This window comes from Bos javanicus, chromosome 4 (assembly GCF_032452875.1).
Source record: "Bos javanicus breed banteng chromosome 4, ARS-OSU_banteng_1.0, whole genome shotgun sequence".
Taxonomy (NCBI): Eukaryota; Metazoa; Chordata; class Mammalia; order Artiodactyla; family Bovidae; genus Bos; species Bos javanicus.
In genome coordinates this window covers 44,678,518-44,701,709 of record NC_083871.1, presented here as the reverse complement: position 1 = coordinate 44,701,709, position 23,192 = coordinate 44,678,518, and the positions used below count along the sequence as shown (strand labels likewise).

The following is a 23,192-nucleotide window of genomic DNA, read 5'->3' as shown; positions in this document are numbered from 1 at the left end:
GCAACAGTTAGAACTGGACATGGAACAACAGACTGGTTCCAAATTGGGAAAGGAGTACATCAAGGCTGTATACTGTCACCCGGCTTATTGAACTTCTATGCAGAGTACATCATGCGAAATGCTGGGCTGGAAGAAGCACAAGCTGGAATCAAGAGTGCTGGGAGAAATATCAATAACCTCAGATATGCAGATGACACCACCCTTATGGCAGAAAGTGAAGAAGAACTGAAGAGCCTCTAGATGAAAGTTAAAGAGACTTAAAACTCAACATTCAGAAAGCTAAGATCATGGCATCTGGTCGCATCATCACTTCATGGCAAATAGATGTGCCAACAGTGGAAACAGTGACTTTATTTTGGGGGGCTCCAAAATCACTGAAGATGGTGACTATAGCCATGAAATTAAAAGATGCCTGATCCTTGGAAGAAAAGCTATGACCAACCTAGACAGCATATTAAAAAGCAGAGACATTACTTTACCAACAAAGGCCATCTAATCAAAGCTATGGTTTTTCCAATAGTCATGTACGGATTTGAGATTGGACTATAAAGAAAGCTGAGCACCAACTGTGGTGTTGGAGAAGACTCTTGAGAGTCCCTTAGATATCAAGGAGATCCAACAAGTCAATCGTAAAGGAAATCAGTCCTGAATATTCATCAGAAGGACTGAAGCTGAAGCTGAAACATCAATACTTGGGCCAGGTGATGTGAAGAAAAGACTCATTGGAAAAGACCCTGATGCTGGGAAAGACTGAAGGTGGGAGGAGAAGGGGACAACTGAGGATGAGATGGTTGGATGGCATTACCAACGTGATGGACATGAGTTTGAGTAGGCTCCGGGAGTTGGTGATGGACAGGGAAGCCTGGTGTGCTGCAGTCCATGGGGTCGCAAAGAGTCAGACATGACTGAGCAACTGACCTGAACTGAACTGAACTAAAATTAGCTAAATGCTTTTAGTAATTCTCCCCTGTCTTAGGTTGGTTTTGAAAGGTTTTGAAATAAGCAGTATCACTTAGCTGTGAAATGGTTCCTGGAAGTGGATTGCTGTGCAATCAACTGAGTAGGAAATTTTAACACCTAACCCGAGACATAAGATGACTGTACCAGAGGGTGATTTTTAATTAAATTTGGAGATTCTGGCAGCTGCATAGAAATTGGCTTCTGACCCCTAAGTATTTCGAGTGTATAACTGGAAAGTTATGCAAGATGCAACTGCTTTCTAAAGGAATAATGCCTGCCTGGGTAAAACCACAGTAAGGAGAAACATACCCACTATGTTTCTCTAGAAACCAGGCAGGGTATTTAAATGTCAAAGCTTGCTCCAAAATTCTTTGAGTAAGGTCCTGTCTTAAACAAAAACAAGAGACACATCTGTTCTTTATGGGGAGACAAATTTTATAGTAGCAGAAATGGAAGAAAAGGTTGGCTATGAAAGGGGACTAAGAAGTGGAGTGAACAAGTGGTGAAACTGTTAAGTTCTGGGTGCAGATTACTCAAGGTATCCATATTATTCATACTTAGGTCTTCAGATCTTAAGCATTTGAAATATATAGGTCTGTATTCAAGACAGTAAAATATGTGACTTTACCTGTCAGTCTGGACTTGAATCTGTCATCCAAATATGTACCATTCCTTTAATAATTGTAAATACAGTTGACTGCTGTTTATGCTACCTTTCTGGCTATTGTTGACCAAGTTCATAAACTTTATTTTTAGTCATGAAAATGTTTATATAATTGCAGAAGGTGGAAAAGATGATAAAAATTGCCTTATTGCCTCCTAGTGCCCTCTACTTAATAATTTAATACACACACACACAACCACATCAAACATACTAACATGTGAGTGTTGTCCAAACCCAAACAAATTATAATTTTATGAAGTACGAAGTAAAAAGACACTGTGAGATACCTGACAAAGCTGACATTTTGCTTCATAAATAAAAAGTTAAAAACAGAACTCCAAACAAATTAAATATTAACAAAAAGAGACTATTACAGGTCGTATTTGGAAAGGTTTATTAGAAAATCAGAATTTAGGAGCAAAGAAATACAATCCAATAGATAACATTTATTCAGTATTGTATAATTTAAATCTTCCAGGGGTAAACAAGGTTTGATAGAAAGAAAATTCATAAAATAACTTAGATAGTACATTACTGTAAAAGTGAAAATCTATTTTCATACAACTGGCTATAAAGTAGTTGAATGCTACCCCACCACCAGAATGCATTATGCCTTAAATTACATTAAAAAAAAAAAAAGAATCAGTAGCAACTGCATCATATTTGTGATGTATTTTATTTGTATATGTATTTGTGATGTAGCCACAGCTTAAATTTATATTGTTGTCATAATAAGTGCTAAGTAAAAACATTTTATACAAGAGCCCTGGTACAAAGAATTTTAAAATAACTGCCCCCTATTACCTATTATTTTGTATAATTTATTAAGTGGAAACTATGAATATGATGAAATATCATTTTATGATTACATTAGATTAGATGACAAAACAAAGATTATCCTGAGTAGGCCTTACCTAATCCTCTGAGCTCTTTAAAAGCAGTTATCTCAAGCTGGTTGCAGAAAAAGAACTAGATATTCAAAGTATGAGAAGGACTAATTGCATTATTGCTGGCTTGAAAATGGAGAGGGCCACATGAGAAGGGAGGCAGGTGGTCTCTAGAAGCTTAGAGTGATTGCCAACTGACATAATGGAAACATAGATCTCAGTCACACAGTCATGATGAATTGGAGTTTGCCAATAAAATGAATGAGCTTGCAAGTAGACTATTTCTCAGATCATCCAGATGAGAATTCAGTCTGGCCAACACCTTAAGTCCAGCCTTGCAATACCGTGAGCAGAGAATCTAACCACCCTGAGCTCCTGATCTACAGAACAGTGAGCTGATGAACAGGGGTTTTTTTTAAGCTTAATAACTCATATTAAAAAAAATTAATCAGGTATGGTTGATATACAATATTATGTAAGTTTAAAGTATTCAACATAGTGACTGACAATTTTTAAAGGTTATATTCCATTTTAGTTATTACAAAATATTGGCTATATCCCATGTTGTACTATATGTCCTTGGAGCTTATTTTATATATAGCAGTTTGTACCTCTTAATCCCCTACCCATATCCTGTTCCTCCCCACTTTCCTCTCCCTACTGGTAACCACTGGCATGTTCTCTGTATCTGTGAGTATGTTTCTTTTTTAAAAATTATATTCAGTAACTATATTTTTCAGATTCCACATATAAGTGATATTATATAGTATGCATATTTCTCTGACTACTTTCACTTAGCATAGTACCCTCCAGGTCCATCCATGTTGCTGAAATTTTCATTCTTTTCATGGCTGAGTAGTATTCCATTGCATCTAAATATTTGTTTATTTATCTGACTGTGCTGGCTCTTAGTTGTGGCATCTGGGATCTTCAATCTTCATTGCAGCATGCAAACTCTTAGTTGTAGCATATGGGATCTGGCTCCCTGACCAGGGATTCAACCTGGTGCCCGTGCATTGGGAGTGTGGAGTCTTAGCCACTAGATCAATAGGTCCCTTATTGTGTTTGTATATACCACATCTTTTTTATTCATTCACCAGTTAGTGGACACTTAGGTTGCTTCCATATCTTAGCAATTGTAAATGCTATTAATATTGGGGTGCAAGTATCTTTTCAAATTACTGTTTTTTGTTTTTTTTCAGATAAATAGCCAGGAGTAGAATTGCTGGGTCTTATGTTAGTGCTAGGTCTGGGGTTTTTTGTTTTTTGTTTTTTGCAAAACCTCCATACTGTTCTCCATAGTGGCTGCACCAGTTTACATTCCCACTAAGTATAAGAAGGTTCCCCTTCCTCCACATACTTGCCAGTATTTTTTATTTGTGGTATTTTATGATGATAGCTATTTTGACAAATGAGATATCTCATTATGCTTTTAATTTGAATTTCTCTGATTATGATGATGTTGAGCATCTTTTCAAGTGATGATGGCCATTGGTATGACTTGTTTAGGAAAAAAACGTCTATTTGGATCTTCTGCCCATTTTTTAATCTTTTTTTTTTTTTTTACATTGAGTTGTAAGAGCTGTTCATATATTTTGGATATAAGCCTCTATTGGCTGTATCATTTGCAAATATTTTCTCCCATTCAGTAGGTTGTCTTTTTTTGTTGTTGATGATTTCCTATGCTGTGCAAAAGTTTTTAAATTTAATCAGGTCCCATTTATTTTTGTTTCCACTTTCTTTGCTTTAGGAGAGCTCATCCAAAATATTGCTACAATTTATGTCAGAGTGTTCCACCTATGCTTTCTTCTTGACGTTTTGTTTCTGGTATTACATTTAATTCTTTAACTCATCCTTAATTTGTGTTTGCATATGGTGTTTTCATTCCAATCCCAAAGAAAGGCAATGCCAAAGAATGCTCAAACTACCGCACAATTGCACTCACCTCACACACTAGTAAAGTAATGCTCAAAATTCTCCAAGCCAGGCTTCAGCAATATGCGAACCGTGAACTTCCTGATGTTCAAGCTGGTTTTAAAAAAGGCAGAGGAACCAGAGATCAAATTGCCAACATCCGCTGGATCATCGAAAAAGCAAGAGAGTTCCAGAAAAACATATATTTCTGCTTTATTGACTATGCCAAAGCCTTTGACTGTGTGGATCACAATAAACTGTGGAAAATTCTGAAAGAGATGGGAATACCAGACCACCTGATCTGCCTCTTGAGAAATTTGTATGCAGGTCAGGAAGCAACTGGACATGGAACAACAGACTGGTTCCAAATAGGAAAAGGAGTACGTCAAGGCTGTATATTGTCACCCTGCTTATTTAACTTATATGCAGAGTACATCATGAGACACGCTGGACTGGAAGAAACACAAGCTGGAATCAAGACTGCCGGGAGAAATATCAATAACCTCAGATCTGCAGATGACACCACCCTTATGGCAGAAAGTGAAGAGGAACTCAAAAGCCTCTTGATGAAAGTTAAAGTGGAGAGTGAAAAAGTTGGCTTAAAGCTCAACATTCAGAAAACGAAGATCATGGCATCCGGTCCCATGACTTCATGGGAAATAGATGGGGAAACAGTGGAAACAGTGTCAGACTTTATTTTTGGGGCTCCAAAATCACTGCAGACAGTGACTGCAGCCATGAAATTACAAGACGCTTACTCCTTGGAAGGAAAGTTATGACCAACCTAGACAGCATATTCAAAAGCAGAGACATTACCTTGCCAACAAAAGTTCGTCTAGTCAAGGCTATGGTTTTTCCTGTGGTCATGTATGGATGTGAGAGTTGGACTGTGAAGAAGGCTGAGCGCCGAAGAATTGATGCTTTTGAACTGTGGTGTTGGAGAAGACTCTTGAGAGTCCCTTGGACTGCAAGGAGATCCAACCAGTCCATTCTGAAGGAGTTCAGCCCTGGGATTTCTTTGGAAGGAATGATGCTAAAGCTGAAACTCCAATACTTTGGCCACCTCATGCAAACAGTTGACTCATTGGAAAAGACTCTGGTGCTGGGAGGGATTGGGGGCAGGAGGAGAAGGGGACGACAGAGGATGAGATGGCTGGATGGCATCACTGACTTGATGGATGTGAGTCTGGGTGAACTCCGGGAGTTGGTGATGGACAGGGAGGCCTGGCATGCTGTGATTCATGGGGTCGCAAAGAGTCGGACACAACCGAGCGACTAAACTGAACTGAACTGATGGTGTTAAGAGAATATTCTAATTTTATTCTTTTACATGTACCTGACCAGTTTTCCCAGGACCACTTATTGAAAAGATTGTTTTTTTTTTTTTCCTATTATATATTCTTGCCTACTTTGTCACAGATTAATTGACCATAAGTGCATGGGTTTATTTCTTGGCTCTGTTCTGTTCCACTGATATACACCCTTGTTTTTGTGCCAATTCCAAGCTGTTTTGATTACTCTAGCTTTTTAGTACAGTCTGAAGTCAGAGCATGTGATTCTTCCAGCTTCCTTCTTTCTGAAGATCATTTAGTTATTTAGGGTCTTCTGTGTTTCCATACACATTTTAGAAATACTTAATTATGTGAAAAAATGCCCTTGGTATTTTGATAGAGATTGCATTGAATCTGTAGCCTGCCGTGGTTAGTATGGTCATTTTATAAAATTAATTTTTCCAGTCAATGAACATGGCCTATCTTTCCACCTGTTTGAATCACCTTCAATTTCTTTCATCAGTGTCTTATAGTTTTCCAAATGCAAACCTTTTACCTCTTTAGGTAAGTTTATTCTTAAGTATTTTATTATATTTGATGAGATGGTAAATGGAATTATTTCCTTAACTTCTCTGATAGTTCATTGTTAGTGTGCAAATACCAGATTTCTCTGTATTAATTTTGTATCCTGCAACTTTACAAATTTAATGATAAGCTCTAGTAGTTTTGACAGTGTCATCTTTAGGATTTTCTGTGTACAGTATATCATCTGCAAACAGTGACTGTTTCACTTCTTCCTTTCCAATCTGGATTCCATTTATTCCTTTTTTTTTTTTTTTTGTCTGACTACTGTGGCAAGAAATTCCAAAACTATGTTGAATAAAACTGGCAAGAGTGGGCATCCTTGTCTTGTTCCTGATCTTAGAGTAAATGCTTTCAGCTTTTAACCACTAAGTATGATGTTTGCACTGATTTGTCATATATGGTCTTTATTATGCTGAGGTATGTTCCCTCTAGGCCCATTTTCTAGAGCATTTTTAAACATAAATGCATGCTGAACTTTGTCAAAACCTTTTCCTCCATCTATGGAGATGATCATGTGGTTTTTATTATTCAGTGTGTTAATATGGTGTATCACATTGATTTGTGTATACTGAGAAATTCTTGCATCCCTGAGATAAATCCCACTTGATCACCATGTATGATCCTTTTGATATATTGTTGGATGCCGAGGACCAGCCCCGGCTGATCCAGGGTATTCGAAGGGGAGACGGAGTCGGCGACTATTTACATATTTATCAAAGATATAAAGAGTAATAGAATGAGTAGGAAAATTCAGTGGAGAAAAGAGGCTGAGTAACTTGGTTTACGCGAGAGACAAATAAAACTTCAAGACAAGAAGTTTGCACCACTTACGTAGGCCGCAGGCGTCCTTCCGTTCTCCCGAAGGAGAGGAGACACTGAGGCCTTCCCGGTCGGATCTTAGAAGCCCAGGCATAATTAGTAAGCATGGTGGGTTCCACGCTCCAGATGGAGACTCAGCTGGAAGTTAAAGGGAAGAATGACATGGGAAGACCAAGCTCTGGTGAGCAAGGCCCGTAGCTTTATTTTCAGCAGGGGCTTTTATACCCAAGTTACACATAGAGGATAATAGGGGATGCAAAGTCAGCAGTTTTTGATCCTTATCAAAAACCAGGGTTTAGTTCCTGCAAATATATCATATACAAATGGTTTAGGTGATTTACATCATCTTCTGGCCAGAAGGCCTATTAACATTTTATGGCTCTTGACAAGGACTTATCAACAAAGACTTATTTTCTCTAAGAGTAATTATTTTAAGGTTTGGCGCCATCTTCCGAAGATAAAATTGCATTCCTATAGGGTGGATGTGTAATGGGTTTACAACAAAGGAAAGAATTTATTACCTTAAGGGTCTAAAGTTACTAACACCAAGGCCACTACTTATTTTTTCTACATACCAACTATATTAATTAATACACATTCAAGGATACAATTCAGGGGATGTGAAAACTTGACAACAAGCATTGGCTCATCAATGAAATCTTTTACTAGTTTTATTCTGACAGTTTCTAACTCTCTGAGAGGCTCCAAACTATTTGAATATCTTAAGCTTCCCATGCCTCTTGAGGCTGGGAGACTGTAAACAATCGTATGCATAGCTGTAGGAGTCTGGGTAAACTTGTCAGGCGAGTTAGAGAGCCATCTGAGGGGTTTGGATTTAAACACTCCTAATTGCCCAGGAACTTTATTAATTGGAGCTGTAAGTTAACTCTTTGACAGAGAGAGCGAGATGGTGGTGGTGGGGGACAGCCCCCAGTAAAGTCAGAGGTGAGAGCACAAAGCAATAAAGTAGGCAGACTCTGGTTTTTGGGGGAAGATGCTCGAGAATATCCAGGGGGACTCCCGAGGCTTGATCCCACCTTTGCGTATGCCGAGCCTCCTTCCTCATGACCTTTGTCACGAGTGGAATGTCTCTCGCCGGCTCCCGGCAGTTGGATTTGATTTGACAATATTTTGTTGAGTATTTTCACATCAATATTCATCAGTTATAATGGCCTATAATTTGTATATGTGTATAATTATCTTTGTTAGTTTTGATCTTACGGTGATTCTGGCCATGTAGAATGAGTTCTGCAGTGTTCTTTCCTCTGCAATTTTTTGGAATAGTTTAAGAAGTGTAAATGCTAACTAGTCTCTAAATGTTTGGTAGGATTCATCTGTGAAGCCATCTGGTCATCGACTTTTTGTTTGCTGGGAATTTTTTGTCACTAATTCAATTTCATTACTTATAATTGATCTGTTCATATTTTCTGAGTCAGTCTTGGGAGTCTACTATTGATTCCTTTTAGCATACATTTTTAGGATTTTCCTATTTCTTCAATGTTGTCCACTTTGTTGACATATAGTTGTTTGCAGTAGTCTCTTATAGTCCTTTGTATTCCAGTAGCATCAGTTGTAAATTCTCCTTTTTCATTTCTGACTTTATTGATTTGGATCTTTTTTTTCTCAATGAATCTGGCTAATGGTTTATCAATTCAGATTATCTTTTCAAAGAACAAGCTCTTAGCTTCACTGATCTTTTCTATTGTATTTTTTAAGAGTCTATTTCATTCATTTCTGCTCTCATTTTTATGATTTCTTCCCTTTGACTAATTTTGGGTTTTGTTTGTTTTTTCCAAGACAGCAAAGTTTTCAGCTATTATGTCTTCAATTATGCTCTTAGCCTCTTTCTCTCTATTCTGTGGGGATCGTAAAATGCAAATAAAAATGAGCTTGACGTCTCAGAAGTCTCTTAAAATGTCCTCATTTCTATTCATTGTTTTCTCTTCAGCATAACTGATTTCCACTACTGTTTTCCAGCTTCAGATCCATTCCTCTGTATTATTTAGTCTACTACTGATTGATTTTAGTGTATTTTTCATTTCAGTTATTATATTTTTCATCTATGCTTGTTCTTTTTTTCTTTGTTAAAAACTTCTAACTTATCAGTCTGTGCAGCCATTCTTTTCCTAAGTTCTTTGGCCATTTTTATAATGACACCTTAAACTCTTTCTTGGTTAGATTTCATATCTCCTACTTCACTTAGTTCTTCTTCTGGGGTTTTTATCTCAATCCTTTGTTTGGAACATGGTCCTCTGTTGCCTCATTTTGCCTAACTAGCTGTTTTTGTTTTTTATGTATCTGACATGTTGGTTATGTTTTCCAATCATGAAGAAGTGATCTTCTGTGTTCCAGCAGTGCACTCTCATCAAAAGCTATATGCCTTAGGAGTTCCCCCTATGAGGGCATGGGTCTGTTTTGGCAGACTGACTGTGTAGGTGGTCTGGTAGGCTTGGTTGGCCCCTGATCTGTTTGGTTGCCAGGTGCTTCCTTGTGCAGAGGCTGCTGGCCATTGGTTGATGGAACCAGGTAATGAGGTGGTTGACTGTAGAGTCCTTGGGGCTAGTGCTAGGTAGTGTCAGCATCCAGGAGATCCCAGGACAAACAGGTATTTTTTAAAGTCAGTAAGTTTGTGGTAATTTGTTACGAAAGAAAACTAACAGCAAAGTACAAATTTTGAAAAGATTTCTCCAAGACATTCCAGTTTGTTGTTTTCAACATTTGTATGAACACTGGTATTTGCTTTTTTGTAGTCATAGATCTACTAGTCGTTGTTAAAAATTAGGAATATAATTCAAGTCATTCAGTCTTGCAGCTTCAGGGACTGAAACCAGCTTTGGCTTCTAAAACGTACAGTTCCTTTTGGGGCATCAGCCTTAATCCATTTTTCATGTTTGCTTGTTTGATTCAGGAATCCTGAAACACAAAATTGCATAAAGTTATATCCTGATTGACAAGAGCAATACTGACTACATATATCCTAACAATATATCTCTAAATCTAAAAAACATTTCAAACAGCAAAAATCTTGGTAAAGATAGCCTGAACTGGAAGAGTTGCAAAGAGGTTAGTTACGTGGGGTTGCTCTCTCCTTTTTTTCCCTCAAAACAACATGGAAAGAGAAACTACTCTGTTTTTTATTTATTCATTTTTGTATGCAGGTTTTAAAAAGAGCTTTATTTAAGTATAACTGACTAAATAATGCATGTATTTAAAGTACGTAATAAGCTTTTACATATGAAAAGTCTGAAGAACCATCCTGAAGAGGTTTGACAGAAAACAACAAAATTCTGTAAAGCAATTATCCTTCGATTAAAAAAAAAATGAACATATCCACCACTCCCAAAAGTTTCCTTGTGTCCCTTTGTAATATTTCTCTCCTGCCCTGCCATGCCTGTCCTATCTGCACCTCTTCTAATCTCTCAACAATTACTAATCTACTTTGTGTCACTATGAATTAGTTGCATTTTCTAAGATTGTAATAAATAGAATCATGCAATATGTACCCTATGTAGTCTTTTAAAAAATATCTAGGTTCTTTCAGCATAATTATTTTGAGGTTTGTTCACATTGTAGCATGTTTCAGGTGGTTTCCTTACACATACGCTGATCCATACTTTGCTAAATAGTCATGGGCACCCTGTATAACCCGGCTCACTCTGGAACTTTCTCTTGTTAACTTTAGCAGCCCTTATCTCTTCCATGTGGTGAATCTGTTGGGCTCTGCCTGTGTTACCCGTCTCCCTGCCCTACAGCCTGGAAACTCTCAAGCTAATGGGCTATGGCAATCATTGTGCTCACCTGTTTTTTTTTTTTTTGCCATCTCTAGTCTGCTGCTGCTGCTGCTGCTGCTACTAAGTCGCTTCACTCGTGTCCGACTCTGTGTGACTCCATAGACGGCAGCCCACCAGGCTCCCCCATCCCTGGGATTCTCCAGGCAAGAACACTGGAGTGGGTTGCCATCTCCTTCTCCAATGCATGAAAGTGAAAAGTGAAAGTGAAGTTGCTCAGTTGTGTCTGACTCTTTAGTGACCCCATGGACTGCAGCCCACCAGGCTCCTCCGTCCATGGGATTTTCTAGGCAAGAGTACTGGAGTGGAGTGCCATTGTCTTCGTCTCTAGTCTTCTAGTTGTCTTTTTTCTTTCAATCAAGGTAGTTAAGGTGTTATACCTCTGGCGTTCCACTGCAATTCTGGACTTAAGAAACCAGTCAAATCTGAACTGAGGAATATTGTGAACACATTGTCTGAATTCATCATATACATTTTCCGTGTTGAATCCAAGCACACAAATCAAGGAAACAAACTCTCTTCTCTACTACAGTTTTCTCCTTCCTTAGTATATATGATGTTCCCACCTGCTAAAAAGGTACTTTGTACCATCCAGTCTTTGTGTCAAGACTTTGTATCTTTCTTTGATACAAACCCTCTGAATTCTTGCCTCTCCCCTTTGATCTGAGCCATAATCTTGTCTATTTCCTTACTGCATCTTTCACAAAAGACAGTTGAGTGTTCAATGACTTCCTCTGGAGATTTTTCCTTCCATTTCTTTTGCTGTATTTCCAGTATCATCATATCCCAATTTCTCATCAAACTGCTTAAAATCTTTCTCATTGAACTGGTGAATCTTTGTGTTAGAGGCTTCTCTTTTTCCTCTAATCTTCATTATTAAGGGATTCACAATTTTGTCAACTTTAATCTCTTCATCTTTTTGTGCCTGTACTACATTTAATAGATCATGATTTCAAGGTATCTATAACCAACAGTTTTTCTATAGTATAAATTTCTTTTTCTAGTAATTAAAACAAACATTGAGGAAAGAACTGGTAATTCTGAATCAGTTCAGTTCAGTTGCTCAGTCATGTCCGACTCTTTGTAACCCCATGGAATGCAGCATGCCAGGCTTCCCTATCCATCACCATCTCCCGGAGGTTGCTCAAACTCATGTCCTTGAGTCGGTGATGCTATCCAACCATCTCAACCTCTGTCATCCCCTTCTCCTCCTGCCTTCAATCTTGCCCAGCATCAGGGTATTTCCCAGTGAGTCAGTTCTTCACATCAGGTGGCCAAAGTATTGAAGCTTTAGCTTCAACATCAGTCCTTCCAATGAATATTCAGGACTGATTTCCTTTAGGATTGACTGATTTATCTCCTTGCAGTCCAAGGGACTTTCAAGAGTCTTCTCCAACACCACAGTACAAAAGCATTAATTCTTTGGTAATTCTGAATACCAATTGTTGAAACAACCAGGAATAATTAGAACTATTATTTTTTTACATATTTTAGCAACAATAGTAAAGTGTCAAAAATAGTAAGGGTTTCCCAAATACCTAAGATCTTTTGTTGTTCAGTCGCTCAGTCATGTCTGACTCTTTGTGACCCCATGGACTGCAGCAAGCCCGTTTTCCCTGTTCTTCACCATCTCCCAGAGTTTGCTCAAACTCACGGCCATTGAGTCAGTGATGCCATCAAACCGTCTCATTGTCTGTCATCCCCTTCTCCCTTCCATAAGCAAGCAACTCATGACTGGGGAGGTAAAATCTTTTAAAAAGTAAGACCTTTTACCTCCCCAATCCTGAGTTGCTTGCTTATGGAAAGAGAAGCCAAATCTACCTATTTCCTTCTGCAGCAATAGAGACCATGCACAGTGCTATTACTACTAACAAACTGAACACACAAGTGATTATAGCTTATGAAAAATACTCACAAGCAAGACAGTTTATAAAGTTCCATTTAGCTTGCTGGAAAAGAGCTTTCTCTTGCCAATAAGTAATTTACTAAAAGCTCTGAACTTTGGGTTGAATCTGTGGAGACTCTAATTCTAATTTGTAAAGTTTATAAATTCCTTCCTACAAAAATCTTGTAACATGGATTGGAACTTGGAGTTGCAGAAACCTTGTTCCTTTTTTAATTCCCTTTGCCAATGAAAATCAGGTAATATTTTTTGACCAATTAATGGGAAATGACTATTCTATCCCCATGTGGCTTGACTTGATTAATTGGGAAAAAAGTTTATTCTCAGGATGTTTTTAAACTTATGCATTTGCTCTCAAAATCTGCCATGTTCAAATTTACCCAAGTATATAAATATTCAAGTTGGACATTTATATGATTGATTGATTTCCAAATACCTAATTGAGAGGTGTTATACATGGTGATTGCAGACATGAAATTAAAAGACGCTTACTCCTTGGAAGGAAAGTTATGACCAACCTAGATAGCATATTCAAAAGCAGAGACATTTACTTTGCCAACAAAGGTCCGTCTAGTCAAGGCTATGGTTTTTCCAGTGCTCATGTATGGATGTGAGAGTTGGACTGTGAAGAAAGCTGAGCACCGAAGAATTGATGCTTTTGAACTGTGATGTTGGAGAAGACTCTTGAGAGTCCCCTGGACTGCAAGGAGATCCAACCAGTCCATTCTAAAGGAGATCAGTCCTGGGTGTTCTTTGGAAGGACTGATGCTAAAGCTGAAACTCCAGTATTTTGGCCACCTCATGTGAAGAGTTGACTCATTGGAAAAGACTCTGATGCTGGGAGGGATTGGGGGCAGCAGGAGAAGGGGATGACAGAGGATGAGATGGCTGGATGGCATCACCGACTCGATGGACATGAGTTTGGGTGAACTCCGGGAGTTGGTGATGGACAGGGAGACCTGGCATGCTGCAATTCACGGGGTCACAGTCAGACACGACTGAGCAACTGAACTGAACTGAACACATTATTTAACCCAAAATGAACCTGATCTAATCAGCATTAGCCATGGACAAAGATAGGGCTGTAAGGAGTAACTGGCAAAATTTCTGTCTCTTGTTTAAAAACAGGCTTAAGCATCTTGGCTAAGGTGAGCTTCTTCCTGCCACCCACCTCAGCACTCCCCACTCCAAGCCCTGTAACTGACTTTATTTACCTTGGGTTCAGAGGGATAATTCTGATGCTGTCTTATTAGGAACCAATTAAATTTCATTGCATCACAGTTGGAGGATTCCCTCTTTTACATTATAAACACTAATGACCACACAAAGTGGGAAGCACAATGCTAAGTATCTTAGGGAGGTTTAAACAATGTATGCTGCTGCTGCTAAGTCACTTCAGTCGTGACCGACTCTGTGTGACCCCATAGACGGCAGCCCACCAGGCTCCCCCGTCCCTGGGATTCTCCAGGCAAGAACACTGGAGTGGGTTGCCATCTCCTTCTCCAATGCATGAAAGTGAAAAGTGAAAGCGCAGTCACTCAGTCGTGTCTGACCTTTAGCATGGACTCAGCCTACCAAGCTCCTCCGTCATGGGATTTTTCCAGGCAAGAGTACTGGAGTGAGGTGCCATTGCCTTCTCCGTAAACAATGTATAGACATGCTAATATCCTCAAAAAGCTTACCAGCTGGCTAAGAAAATAAATTATACACTTAAGAAAAAGCATGAAAATAATTACTTTGAAATCTTATTATTTTATGTATTTCACAAACAAAAGCTCTAATACAAAACACAAGCACATAGTGAATATTTTAATGTTGTCAACATTCTTAAACTGTTTACATACAGTCTTCCCTTGACCAAAGTGCAACCCAGGACATCTTAACAAATTTCTACCAGCAAGTATTTTTGAGCTAGTTTTAATGCTGCCCATCATTGTATTTTCTCTCAATTATCAGGGATAATGACAAAGTCAACAGTAGACTAGGCTTTGAGCAAATATACAATTAATCAGTTTTGCCCAAGAAATATTATTCTGTGTCTAATTCCACCAACTGTATTTCTCATCTCAGATAATGTAGCTTTCATTTCTAGAAATTCAATTTTAGTCTGGCTATTTTCACTCAGCATAATGCCTTTAGGTTCTAGCAAAGCTGTATTAATAGATTGTTCTTTTTCATTATTGAACAGTACTCTGTTGTATGGTGTGACAATTTACTGGTAGAAGTATATTTTAGTCCTTTCCAGTTTGGGGCTATTGCAAATAAAGCTATGAATATTTGTGTACAGGTTTTTATGTGAAACACTAAGCTTCATTTCTCTAAAGTAAATGCCCAGGAATGTCATATGGATCATATGGTAGTTTCACATTTAGTTTTTTTTTTTTTTTAACAAAATGCCAGACTGAATTCAGGAGTGGCTATATTTTATTTTACACACCCAACAGCAATGCAGGAGAGACCCAATCTCTCCACATTCTTGCCAGTATTTGATATTATCAGTATTTCTTATTTTAGCCATGCTAATAGGTATGCAGTAGCATCTCATTCTGGTTTTAATTCATATCTCACGATTGACTAGCGATATTGAACATATTTTTGTGTTTTCACGTGCTATCTTAAATTTTCTATGGCTGTACTGTTTCTTAAATTTTACATTATTATACTTCTATGTGCACAAATCTTTTTTTCTTCATTATTGGGAAGAGTTCCTCAGGGTAAGATTTGGCTACAGTTCAGTCTTTCTTGAATGACCAAAATAAACATGAAAACAAAACAATTTAAAAAGAAACAAACCTAGGCATCACACACAGAATTTACATGCTCTAAGACTGGGGTCTGCACTTTGATCTCTAGTCTAGGGAGTCAGCAAATTATGGCCCACAGGCCAAATCTGGCCTGAGGCTTGTTTTTATAGCCTAAGAGCTAAGTATGACTTCTACATTTTTAAAGGGTTATAAAAAACAAAGAGAATACACAACAGAAACCATATGTAGCCTGAAAAATCTAACATTTACAATCTGTCCTTAACATGTAAAGTTTGTGGATGAATAGAAACAAAACCCGATCTTCCTTTTTTGGTAAACCTTAACAAACAAAGCTGATGTCTGTCTATTACACTCCCAGGATCTTAAACTTTAACAAAATGAAGAAACAAAAATATCATAAAAGCACAAATAATCTGAAGGCAGTTTCTACATTAACTCTCTGTCAAAGTATTTTTAAGCAGCCAGCCATAAACCAATAGCATTCTTCAATGTTACCAAATTTCTTCCTTGTCATCCTGAAGCACATCTACATGACTGACAAATCAGCATTTCTCCAAATGCTATAAACTGGAAGAAAACCAAAACTTGTGTGTTCTAAAAAAGTTATTCCTATGAGTCATATCAAAAGACTAGACTTTTTTTTCTTGTTTGGAAAGAAAATATTGCCTCTAGCTCTTAAAAGTGGCATCCTGTGGGCTTAGTCTCATTTCAACCTCTTTTCCAACCAATGAATTAGTTTTCTAATAGAAATCACAATACCATTAAATATATAAGTTTCTGGCATACAAACAAGCGGAGAACTCTCTTCTGACTTGGTAGTTTATTTTGATCCCAAATGAACTTACTTTTATCATGCTTTACATTTACAGTTTGACTAAAATAAAGTGAACCCAGTAATAATTAATACCACTCTCCCTACCATGCAGACAATGTCAAACAAACAATTGTTTGGCTGACAACATACTTTATTTCTAATACTCTCTAATCATTTAAATTGGGGCTCTTTTAAGACAAAAGAACTTTGTACCACATGCACTTCTGGTCTTAGAGAATGGCTTGATATACAATGGAGAGGTTTCAAATTTAAGTTGGTGAACCCAGTTTAAAACTTAACAGAGAAATCAATTTATTTCTAGAAATATCTAACCTAAGCTATTCACCACCTATCCAATTTACCATATATATGTGCTGTGCTGTGCTTAGTAGCTCAATCGTGTCAGACTCTTAGCGACCCCATGGACTGCAGCCCACCAGGCTCCTCTATCCATGGGGATCCTCCAGGCAAGTATACTGGAGTGGGTTGCCATGCCCTTGTCATGCCAGGGGAATCTTCCCAACCCAGGGATCGAACTCAGGTCTCCCACATTGCAGGCAGATTCTTTACCATTTGAGATACCAGGGAAGCCCTACCATATATATGGGTAGAGCACAAAACTTTAGAATCAAGGACCTCAAAAGGATTAGAGAATATATCCTAAAGAATACACTGTGCATAACTCTTTAGTAGGTAAGTGTTTTAGCCTAAGAGTTCCAGGCTTTGTTTTGACCTTAGAATAGCACGTATTTATAAATCACTTTAAGAATTATACAACATACATTTATTTATCAGTGATGGCAACAAGGGAAACCATGGAGCAGAAAATCAAATAAAATTACAGGCTGACACATGCTAACCCTGTGGGAAGCCTGAGCCCTAGGAACTAAAGTTTACTGGTGTGGTTTCTTATAGAAATCATGCTACAGATACAATCCAGACCTCTTAGCAGCGAGGGTATTTCTGTTTCTATGCCTCACAGACTCTGTAACGAAGGCCCGGAAGAGCTGAGCTCAGCTGCCTATAATAACAACTCACATATAAAGCTGTTCATTACTTCCAAAACTGGGTTTCAGATTGGAAATCTCTACAGAAAAAAACAATCTGTTTTGATTTTCAAGACCTCTTAAATTATTACATCCAGTTCATAAAAGAGATCTGTGGACTTTTGAGCACCAGTTTTGAAATCAAAATGAAGCATAAAGGTTTCTCTAAACCCAATAACTTGTTCATACAGCTCTCTCTACAAAAGACTGCTGAAATCTTTATCTGAAATCTCTCTGTATTACCACTCTCATGGGTTTAATTTAATATCAGAGACAACCTACAGATCCATTTGGGGCCCAATCTCACAGTGTATCGTGTGCCACTAGCCAAAAGAAATCTGAGTCTTGGGCTGTGAGCAGGAAATAAACTTTGTTCTGCAATTTGGTCCTTCCTGGTTTAGGAAACAGGGGCTACAGTATAAGACATAATAACACAAAAAATAATTAAATGGGCTAAGGAGCTTCATAATAACAAATGAGGTAAGCATACATCTTCCTCATAGCATCCATTTACAATCATAATTTAAAATTTGATACATTTTTAAGTATAATAAAAATCTGTAAATTGTAAAGTAAAAAATATTGCTAAAAATTGCTCATTATTTGACCCTTTAGCAATTAATAATCTTCTTGCTGGTAGAGAGTCTTGCCTTGATGATGATGGCTGCTGACTGATTAGGGTGGTGGTTGCTGAAGGATGGAATGGATATGGCAATTTCCTAAAATAAAATAACAATGAAGTCTGCTCTACTGACTGACTCCTCCTTTCACAATTTCTCCATGGCATGCAATACTGTTTGATACCATTTTACCCACGGTAGAACTTTCAAAATTGGAGCTAACCCTCTCAAATCTTGCTCCTGCTTTATCAATTAAATTTGTGTGACATTCTAAATCCTTTGTTATAATTTCAAGTCTGCTAGCATCTTCACCAGGACTAGATTCCACCTCAAAAATATCACTCTCTTTGCTCATTCACAGAAGCAATTCCTCAATATTATAGTTTCATCATGAAACTGCAGTAATTTAGTCGTATCTTTCTGTGCTCTGCTTATAATTCAAGCTTTCTTGCATTTCTACTGTATCTGTAGTTACTTCCTCTACTGAAGTCCTGACCCCCTCAGAGTCATCCATGAGGGTTGGACTCAACTTTTTCCAAACTCTTTTCACTGTTGATATTTTGACCTCTTCCTATAAAATCAAATATTCTTAATGACATCTAGACTGGTGAATCCGTTCCAGAAGGTTTTCAGTTCGTTTTGCTCAGATCCATCAGAGGAATCACTATCTTTGGCAGCTAGAGCCTTATGAAATTTATTTCTTAAACAGTAAGACTTGAAAGTTGAATTTACTCCACATCAACTTGGATGTTGTATCAGCAGGCAAGAAAACAATATTAACACCATTGTATTGTCTCCATCACAGCTCTTAGGTGGCCAGGTACATTGTCTCAGAAGCAATATTTTGAATTTCTTTTTTTTTTCCTGAGCAGTAGGTAGCAACAGTCGGCTTAAAATATTCAGTAAACCGTGCTGTAAACAGATGTGCAAAACAAACCCAGGATTTGCTGTTCCATTTCTAGAGTACAGGCAGAGTCAGTTAGGTTCAGTCGCTCAGTCCTGTCCGAATCTGACACCATGGACTGAAGCACGCCAGGTTTCCCTGGATAGGTTAGGTGATGGGATAGGTTTCCCTATCCATCACCAACTCCCAGAGCTTGTACAAACTCATGTCCATCAGGTTGGTAATTCCATCCAACCATCTCATCCTCTATCGTCCCCTTCTCCTACTGCCTTCAATCTTTCCCAGCATCTTTTCCATGAGTCAGTTCCTCACATGAGGGGTCAAAGTATTAGAGTTTCAGCTTCAGCATCCGTAATTTAGTAATTTACTTCCAATGAATATTCTGGACGGATTTCCTTTAGGATGGACTGGTTGGATCTCCTTGCAGTCCAAGGGACTCTCAAGAGTCTTCTCCAACACCACAGTTCAAAAGCATCAATTCTTCAGCACTCAGCTTTCTTTATGGTCCAACTCTCACATCTGTACATGACAACTGGAAAAACCATAGCTTTGACTAAATGGACCTTTGTTGGTCAAGTAATGTCTCTGCTTTTTATTATGCTGTCTAGGCTGGTCATAGCTTTCTTCCAAGGAGCAAGTGTCTTTTAATTTCATGGCTGTAGTCACCATCTGCATTGATTTTGGAGACCCCCAAAATAAAGTCTGTCACTGTTTCCATTATTTCCCCATCTATCTGCCATGAAGAGGTAGGACAAGATGCTATGATCTTAGTTTTCTGAATGTTGAGTTTTAAGCCAACTTTTTCACTCTCCTCTTTCACATCAAGAGGCTCTTTAGTTTTTCTTTGCTTTCTGCAATAAGGGTGGTGTCATCTGCATATCTGAAGTTATTGATACTTCTCTGGCAATCTTGATTCCAGCTTGTGCTTCATCCAGCCTGGCATTTCATATGATGTACTCTGCATAGAAGTTAAATAAGCAGGGTGACAAAATACACCCTTGATGTGCTCCTTTCCCAATATGGAACCAGTCCATTATTCAAAGTCCAGTTCTACCTATTGCTTCTTGACTTGCATACAGATTTCTCAGGAGGCAGGTAAGGTGGTCTGGTACTCATATCTCTTGAAGAATTTTCCAGTTTGTTGTGATCCACAGAGTCAAAGGTTTTAGCATATTCAATGAAGCAGAAATAGTGCTTTTCTGGAATTCTGTTGCTTTTTCTATTTTCTTTAGGCCCACTTAACTTCGCATTCCAGGATGTCTGGCTCTAGGTGACTGATCACACCATCGTGGTTATCTGGGTCATTAAGATCTTTTTTGTATAGTTCTTCTTTGTATTCTTGCCACCTCTTCTTAATACCTTCTGCTTCTGTTAAGACCATATTGTTTCCACCCTGTATTGTGCCCGTCTTTGCATGAAATGTTTCCTTGGTATCTCTAATTTTCTTGAAGAGATCTCTAGTCTTTTCTGCAGAGTAGGTTGAGCATAATTCTGAAGCTGTGTAGGATTTTTGGTATGGAAAATGGACACTTTAAGTCACCAGCTGCATTGGCCCCTAATAAAGTCTTCTGAAGCTTTGAAGCCAGACATTGACTTCTCTAGCTATGAAAGTCCTAGATGGAATTTTCTTCCAATGTAAGGCTGTTTCTTCTACATTGAAAATCTATTGTTTAGTGTAGTCACATTCATTAATTACCTTAGCTAGATCTTCTGGATAACTTGCTACAGTTTGTACATTAGCATTTGCTATTTCACCTTGCACTTTTACGATGGCTTCTTTCCTTAAACCATACTTTGTTAACTTCAAAGTTTTCTTTCGTAGTTTCCTCATCCTTCTCAGCCTTTGTAGAATTGGAGAGAATTAGAGATTTGCTCTGGATTAGGTTTTGGCTTAAGGGAATGTTGTGGGTGGCTTGTTCTTCTATCCAAACCACTAAAACTTTCACCATATCAACAATAAGGCTGTTTCACTTTCTAATCATTCATGTGTTCACTGAAGTACCACTTTTAGTTTCCTTCAAGAACTTTTCCTTTGCATTCATAACTTGTTTACCTGTTTAGTGCAAGAGGCCAAGTTCACATCCTATTTTGGCTTCAACATGTGCTCCTCGTTAAGCTTAATCATTTCTAGCTTTTGATTTAAAGTGAGAGATATGCAACTTCTCCTGTCACTTGAACACTTAGGACTCTTCCTTTCACTTGGAAGTTCCTTCCTTTCACTTGAACCCTTCCTTTCACTTGAACACTTATTAGATGCCATTGCAGGGTTATTTCATTACCCTATTTCAATAATGTCTCTCAGGAAACAGAAAGATCTGAGGAGAGGGAGAGAGACAGGTGAACAGCCAATTGGTGGAGCAATCAGATGACACAGAACCTTTATCAATTAAGTTCAATGTCTCATAGGGATCATCATGGTGTCCCAGAACAATTTTAACAGTAGCATCAAAGATCACAGATCACCAAAACACATATAATAACAATTTTAAAAATTAAAATACTGCGAGAATTAACAAAGTGAGATACAGAGACACAAAGGAAGCAAATGTTCTGGAAAAAATGGCACCAATATACAAGCTCCACACAGAATTGTCACAAAACTTCAATTTGTGAAAAACACTGTACCTGTGAAGTATAATAAAGTACAATAAAATGAGGTATACCTGTATCTATGTTTTTCAACCAAAACTTATTTAAGGCTTTTTATTCACTTGTTTTGGAGAAGGCAATGGCACCCCACTCCAGTACTCTTGCCTGGACAATCCCATTGACAGAGGAGCCTGGTAGGCTACAGTCCATCGGGTCGTGAAGATTCGGATATGACCGAGTGACTTCACTTTCACTTTTCGCTATCATGCATTGAAGGAAATGGCAACCCACTCCAATGTTCTTGCCTGGAGAATCCCAGGGACGGGGGAGCCTGGTGGGCTGCTGTCTATGGGGTCGCACAGAGTCAGACACGACTGAAGTGACTTAGCAGTAGCATCAGCATTCACTTGTTTGGTTTAAAATAGATGATTGTGGAGTCCAGGCCACTAAACTCTTTCCCCTGAATTACTGTGATAATCTGTTAATTATCATTAACTTTTCTTTCACCCACCATTGTCCTTTCCAGTATTTCCCCACTCAACATTCAGTAATCTTTCTTTTGTTGTTGTTGTGTTGGGTCTCCATTGCTGTGCAGGGGCCTTTTCTAGTTGCAGCAAGAGGGGTTACTCTTTAGTTGTGGTGCATGGGCTTATCATTATGATGGCATCTCTTGTTGCAGAGCACGGGTTCTACAGCATGCAGACTCACTAGTTGTGATTGCATGGACTTAGCTGCCCCGCAGCATGTGCACTCTTCCCAGACGATGGTTTGAATCCATGTCCCCTGCATTGCCAGGTGGATTTTAACCACTGGACCACTAGGAAGTTCAGTGATCTTTCTAATACACAGATCAGATTATATGAACTCCAGATTGAAACCTTGCAGTGCCTTTGAAGTGCATTTGCTATAAAAGCTAAATTAGCCCTCTATGATCTGACCCCTCTTGAACTCTCCAGCCTCCTTTTATACCACTCTGCCCCTCACTCGCTATACTCTATTGAACTTGTCTTACTTCCTCAAATTCACAATGCTAGTATAATTTAGACGTGCCACTTTCATGCTCTCACGGTACCATGCACATACCTTTATTACAACATTTATTCCACTTTATTATATTCATTGGTTTGTCTATCTTGCTTCACTAGGACATAAGCTTCTCATACGTCAGAGAGACCATGCTTTATTACCTTATCTTTGCACTCCTAGTTTCTAGCAGTACCTGACTCAATAAATGTTTTTTGAGTGACTGACCAAAAAAAGGAAAATAGAGACGACAGGAGGAGGAAGAACTAGCCTAGTAAAAGATAATATCTGTTTTTACATATATTAAGTTTAAAGTGGTACCTGTTTAGTGGAATGGAAATGGGCAAGAACTTAATAAAAGATATCAGGTCTGCAAATAATGATTTTATCTGATGACAGGACTACCAGGTATTCTTAGAGGATATAATGAGATCTTTTTTTAAAGGCTGAAATGATGAGAACAAGGTTTTGAAAAGGAACTTAAACCAAGTCTAAATTTCAGAAATGCATGATTTTATGAGTTACAGAATGAAAAGTGAAAAAAATATTTATAATTCAAAATTCTAACATGAAAAATAATTTGATTATGCTATCATTCAAAGCATTATTAAATAAATTTGTATTATTACTTTATATTAAG

General features: G+C 38.1%; 1 protein-coding gene across 3 annotated transcripts in view; it reads right to left on the bottom strand.

Annotated features, from left to right (window-relative positions):
* FAM185A (family with sequence similarity 185 member A) overlaps window positions 1-23,192 on the bottom strand; it is a 91,773-nt gene that overhangs the window by 5,949 nt on the left and 62,632 nt on the right. For 2 of the 3 annotated variants that reach the window (XM_061413889.1, XM_061413886.1), the window contains one exon: window positions 7,278-10,013. The exons of the other annotated variant lie outside the window; for it this stretch is intronic. In XM_061413889.1, the coding sequence (XP_061269873.1) occupies window positions 9,901-10,013 (113 nt within the window). In that variant the 3' untranslated portion in view covers window positions 7,278-9,900. Of the gene's footprint in view, window positions 1-7,277; window positions 10,014-23,192 lie in introns of those variants that run through there. 3 annotated transcript variants of the gene reach the window in all.